The 5999-nt window shown below is 46.0% G+C and overlaps 1 protein-coding gene across 14 annotated transcripts in view; it reads right to left on the reverse strand.

Moving 5' to 3' along the window:
• Positions 1–428: 428 nt before the first annotated feature.
• Positions 429–5999, reverse strand: part of SETD5 (SET domain containing 5) — an 80516-nt gene continuing 74945 nt past the window's right edge. For 7 of the 14 annotated variants that reach the window (XM_019651047.1, XM_019651044.1, XM_019651050.1 and 4 more), the window contains 4 exons: positions 5108–5406; positions 4122–4255; positions 3401–3489; positions 444–3070 (listed from right to left, as the gene is read on the reverse strand). In XM_019651047.1, the coding sequence (XP_019506592.1) occupies positions 2462–3070; positions 3401–3489; positions 4122–4255; positions 5108–5406 (1131 nt within the window). In that variant the 3' untranslated portion in view covers positions 444–2461. Of the gene's footprint in view, positions 3071–3400; positions 3490–4121; positions 4256–5107; positions 5407–5999 lie in introns of all 14 variants that reach the window. The other 7 variants (XM_019651053.1, XM_019651054.1, XM_019651052.1 and 4 more) reach the window with 2 other exon arrangements.

Genomic DNA, 5999 nt, shown 5'->3' on the forward strand with positions numbered 1-5999 from the left:
TGGTCTTTACCCTGCTCTAGAATGTAAGCTCCCTGAGGGCAGAGACCTAACCTACCTACCCCCATGCCCCATTTTAATCAGCGTAAACCCACCACCAAAACCAATACCTGGAATTATTTATGAATGGAAAAGAAAAAAGATCAATAAACAGTTGCTGAATGAATGAGGCCAAGGTCAGGAGCTGCAGTTTGGTTCGAGTCAGTTTGCAAAGTTCCATTCCACTGTGGCAGGCTGGCTTCAACACTGGCCTGCCCTTAATCATAAAAGGCTGAGGGAAGATCAGTCCGTATTTCTTGCCCCATTATGGGCAATGCAACTCCACCAAAAGCACATTGTCCTGAATGTGGGTCCACCTTGCTCTCTTCAGGTAAGGAAACAAGAGTTAGGAAAACCAGGCAAGGCAAAGGTCACAGGACTGGATAAAGAAGTTCTCAACTTGATGATTATTATGGTTAAGAATTTTATTATCAAAATTATTACATCTCTTGTGAAAGTTCAAATGTTACAGCAAGGTGTAAACACTCCACTTGAGAAAGAAGTGATACTTCTTCCCTTCCAAGAGTTCCCCCCACCCCCACCCCCATCCCCCCCAGAGGTCTGGTCTTGACAGCACCCTGCCCACACAGAGTAGCTGGGGTCTCTGCACGTGCCAGGCAGGGTGAGGGCCGCCTGCCCGCTGGCCTCTCCCCTTGGTTAACAGCCAAGGGAAGAAAGCAAACCCCAGCCCAAATGGAGAGACATTTACATACGTTTTATATAATATACAAAGAAACCAGCATCCCAGGCAACATGATTTCTACTCCCAACGCTCTCCCAGACTGATGGGTTTGTGGGGGAAACAACAAAAAGAAAAGTATTCTGCTGAGGTCTCAGCATAAAAAAAAAATCTCCCCTCATTTGAGCAAACACCTGATTTCAATTTTGAAAAAGTGAAATTTTGTAACAGTCACACACAAAGAGAGAAGACTGTGCATATGATAGTTGTAGGAGGGTAGAAGGAAGGGGATGCAAGAGGCTGGGGAAGAAAAGGGGGAGGAAACAAACTGGAGGGAAGGGAGGAGGGAGACTCACAGTATTATCTTGTCCAAAAGAAAAGAAGTAAGGTCCACTGCAGCACCAGGGATTACACCTGTCACAGATCTGCTACCCCTACCATGGTTATAACTGAATACAAAATTAGATAAATAAAAACACGCCGGATATTACAGTAAACAAGTGAAAGAAATAAGCTGGCAACCGTATGGAATTTAAAAAGATTGTGTACCCCACCTGGGCTGGCTCCAGGGCTCCTCCAGGGGTGTACAACAGGCACAATGCACTGATGGGGAGAAGCCAGTCTGCTTTTCTCTCTCATCCAGAACAGTGTTAGGTGTGTGGGTGGCTCTGTAACTCGCACCTGTGCCCCTCTCAAATAAGCATCCCCCAAAGAAATGTGGGACACGCCCACACACAATCACAGTCCTGTCGGCACCACTCCACACACATCTCCACTCTTACCCTGCAGTCACGAGTGCATGCTCCCCAATCATGGAGGCGGTCCTACTCATGGGATCGTCACCTCCTGATTAATTGGGAGTAGAAAAAATAAAATTCAAAGAATTCCCAAACCACTTGGGGTCCTTCCTAATCAAATTTATTGCCAACAGCTGATACGTAGCAATGCAAATTGGCCCATCTTACTTATCATTTCTCTTTGCCTACTTACTCCATGGGTTACTGAGCTGTGAAATAGTTTGGGGAGGGGGATGGGAATGGTAACAGCTGGGGACTCAGACAATCTACTAGGATAATCTGCTCCTGAATAATCAAGAGTTGACCACCAGCTCTTCTTCAGAGAGCAAGGTACTCCTTGGTCAGAGCACATTCCAAGCTTCATTATCCCTGCCTATTTCTTGGTGATTTTAAGACAAAGGTAGAAACATTCCTGGTGGACATGTCTTGGCCATATATCTGCTTTTGGAATGGTTGTGTTAGGTGAACATTTACATACCTACCTTTTTCTTAAGTGCATAAAACCCTAACACTACTCAGATGGCTTGGGGCTTTGAGATTGGCTCTTTTCGTTTTTTTTTTCCCTTTGAAAGAAAACTTTTTTTTGGATTTAAAAAGATGTCCTCACTGCACAAGTGACTACAGGCTACAGGCAACGATGGGAGACGGAGGCTTCAACACACTCATTGCACTTAGAACCGTTACTAACCGAAACACCATTTGCTTGTCAACAATGTACCCTTAACAGCAGGGAGAAACTTCTTTATAGTCTCTGCTTCAGACAAGATTTACATCTTTCTCCAAGGCCAGAGCCAGTCGCGACCACAAGTCTTGTTTCTTGTCGACCAGACCCAATCCTCTGGCACCTTGTACCCCCTTCCCCAGCAATCTGCTTGGCCTAGGTTCCAGAGGCAGCTGGAAGGAAGCAGCTATGGGCTCAATTAGTTCTGTTTGCCCAAATCCAGAAGCCCTAGGAAAGTCCCGTCTGAGTCTTGACTCCCGACCCTTGCAGCGGCTGGAGCCGGTACTGGTGCACACCCCCACCCCCGCGGTGCGGGTAGTGCTGTGAGCTGGAAACCGCAGATACCCTGGAGGCCTGGTAGGCAGCGGACTGCCCGGCACTGGGCAGACTGATAGTCCGTAAGTCTGATGGCAATGATGACCTAGAGTTCTGAGGAAAGGTGGTGGAACTCAGAGTTCCTGTGCTGGACTGGGAAACCGAGTCTGAGGTCGGTGAGTCTGTGGGGCCCTGTGGGGTAGGGCTAGCAGCACTAGACGGGCAGCTCCTCCTTGGAAGACTGCTGCCCGTGCTGTTTCCAGAATGTGGCTGGCTGCTATAATACCCTGGTGTCCCCGTAAATGGGGCCAACGAGTCTGTGGACACAGGGTGGGCGGGGCTGGAATAGGATGTGGAGGAGAGAGAGGATTCTGAAGAAGCGTGAGAGGGGGGATTCCCAGGTCTCAGTGCAGTAGTTCGGTAACTGTATCCTGGAGATTGGGTGGGATGTCCTCGAAAGGGGGAGGAACTTTGTTGAAGGAGGCTTTGTGATTCTGTCCGCGGACTGTCACACTGCAGGAGCTAGAAAGAGTTGGGAGGAAAAGCATAAAGAAATGAAAAAGTCTCTATTTAAGCTGTTTGTGAACATTTAAAATATCCTACTTTTTCTTCTTCTTTACCTTCTTAACCATTTGTTCTTTTTAGGATACCAAAGACAGTAAAATGGCTGTCTCTGGTTACTTTATTTTTCTGGCATGATTTATTTCCTGAAGGTGAGTAGATGGTGACATTTCCAAGGTTTCTGTAACTATATGCAAAGACAGCATCTCAACTGCAGAGGATGGTCAGGATCACAAAACATTTGGAACCTAGAGCATCCTATGCCCAGAAATGAGTCATTTCTCGTCTCACCTGGTAGCTGTATCTGGAAGGGCTGTAAACGGCTGCTCCTTTAGAGAGTGCTGAGCTCAGTGTCTCCGGGCCTTCTCCATCTGCAGGGTCTGGAAGGTAATACGAAATGAACCTGACTTCTTAGAATAAGTGATAAATAGCCCTTGATCACTGAAATCACCAATGCCATCACTAACCAATGCTGCTCTCTTTCTGAAAAATCAGGTGAGTGCAGCATGCCAGAAGGGCAAAAGGAGTGGTTAATTATGGGCTATGTCTTAAATGCCTGATCTGATTTCCTGTCTCTTCCTTTCTCTTCATCCTTCTTCAAGGTGGGTTTCCAGGACTTTGGAGAGAAGAATTACAAAAAGGTATCCCTTGGGAAAAAAGAGCAGACAGAGAACAAGCAACGCTATTGGGTTGTCGGAAAAGTCATGACGCATTTTTGCAACGAAAACACTGAAAAAATACGTCATGACTTTTCCGACAACTCAATAGATCTTAACACACTGTGGATCCGTGATGCAGATTTGCGTCTATACATTTAACTGCCCCATCCTCAATGTGTTAAGAATGCTGAAGCCCAAAAGACTGGAAGCGAGGCTGAGCTGAAACCTCGAATACAATGGAGCCCTACTACATCAGAAACCGACTCACCTCCGCCCAGCATTGGGTGTGAGCTGTGTGGAGCCTGGCTCACATGTCCCTGAACCTGGGTGGCAGCAACAGGCCACAGGCTCACCTGAGTCTTTCTCTGTGATGTTACTCTCCCACGTGGGAGAAGGCTCTCCTTTTTGGGCCACCCTCACACTGCTTCGGAGGACTTTGGGGATGCTCCCTCCTTCTCGGAGTCTTTCTACTGATGTAGGAACCATCCTGTGAAGGCAACGGAGTGCAAGTTTATGCCACAGGACTTTAGAGTCAAAGGGTCTGGAAAAACTGAAGCGCTGACAAAGGTTTTACAACATATTCTCTAAAAAACATCCTCTGAAACGTAATTTTTTTCAGGACCAATTTAGAATAAGGTATTTTTCCTCTGCTTCAAACTACGTCAGGCACAGAAGAAAAAACACTTTTAAAGAAAAAGCAATCAAGGAAAAAGTAAATTTAAAGATGTCTACTTCTTTTAATCTCCATTTTCAAACGCTAATTTTTTCTTCTGTGAAGTCATGTGCCTGGCACATAGTAGCAGTTTAACTAATGTTTCATAGATGAATAAAAATTATTCATTTGAGCTATGTTTCTTCTTTTGCAGACTTTCTTCTGTTCAAGATCCCTGAACTGCCTTGCTCTTTATTTCACTCATACAATACTCAGTACTTGCCACCAGTCTTGTTTATTTGTGGTCTCCCTTAAACTAGACAAATCCTTTCAGAATGTCTTCTCTCTCTGCAAATGCTGAATGTGTGGAACAGAGACTTCTGTTGTTAATTTATGTAGAACTGGGCTGAGCTCCTGACTTACCTTTCATATGAAATGAGAAAATAGAAGAGGCAGTGTTAGTACCCAGCAAATACTATAGCTCATCTCTGTGTCCAAAGTGGTGTTCCAGAGGCACAGTGGCAACTCTTTGCCTCTGTAAGGCTGGGGGTTGTGGCTGAGGTTACTGAATCAGTGGAACAGGACAGATGGCCCTGTTGGCTGGCTTTCCCAGATAAGTGTCCCCATTCTTTTTAGGTAAAACTGGAATGATCCACTTCATTATGAAAGTATCAAACATCAACTTACCACCTACTGCTGATATTCTCTTGAGGTCTGCAGTGAGATGAAGTGCCTCTGGAATCAGATGGGCTTACTGCCTCCAAATGGGACAGAGAGGAATGAGTTGGGGAGAACTTTTTGTGAGGGGAAGATGGGGTTCGGGCTGAGGATCCCTGTACACCATGGGCACCAGGGTCAGAGAGTGAGTTACTGCTGCCTTGCCCAGCTCCTGCAGACTTGCTTTTGCTCTGTGCAGAGTCACCTCCCCCACCGGCAGAATTCTCCTTGGCTTCTTGTTTCCGTTTGCGGTACTCCAGCAGGGATACCTAGGAAGGAAACAAGAAACAGGGCTCGAGCTAGACATTGTTAATGGATCAGCAGCAATGGGGAAAGAAGATGGGACCCTAGTAAACCACTAGCAAGCCATGCAAACAAAGCAGGCACCAACACTGGCGACTTTTTTCAGGCATGAGAGAGATCTGAGCACAGCTACATATTTAAATCAGTCAGGAATTGGTAAGGAGAAGACAAGACACTAGCAGATGACATTTTGAAGAAAAGTGTTCACCAGTAGAACTCAACCTTTTTTGTCTTCAGAAAAACCTGTGAGATTAGCTACTGAGTAACAGAAGCGTGCTATGATAGTTACATGCAACAATGGCAGCACCTAGAAAAGGGATGGAGGAGAGTTGGGAGCTCCTGTAGTTTGAAACAGCTGTTCTTTCCTGACCGCAACAGAGTCCTCTCCTTGCCCTGCCCAGCACAGCTACTCTATAGACGCTGGTCTAGCCCACTGTGCCTGCACTGTGCTTACACTGGCTCTCATCTGTTACGTTTGCTCGTTCCCCAACTAAACTGTATGGTTCATGAGGCCAAAGACCAAGCTTATTTAGCTTTTTATCTTTTTTTTTTTTTTTTT

The sequence above is a fragment of the Hipposideros armiger genome, unplaced genomic scaffold, assembly GCF_001890085.2.
Source record: "Hipposideros armiger isolate ML-2016 unplaced genomic scaffold, ASM189008v1 scaffold_152, whole genome shotgun sequence".
Classification (NCBI taxonomy): domain Eukaryota; kingdom Metazoa; phylum Chordata; class Mammalia; order Chiroptera; family Hipposideridae; genus Hipposideros; species Hipposideros armiger.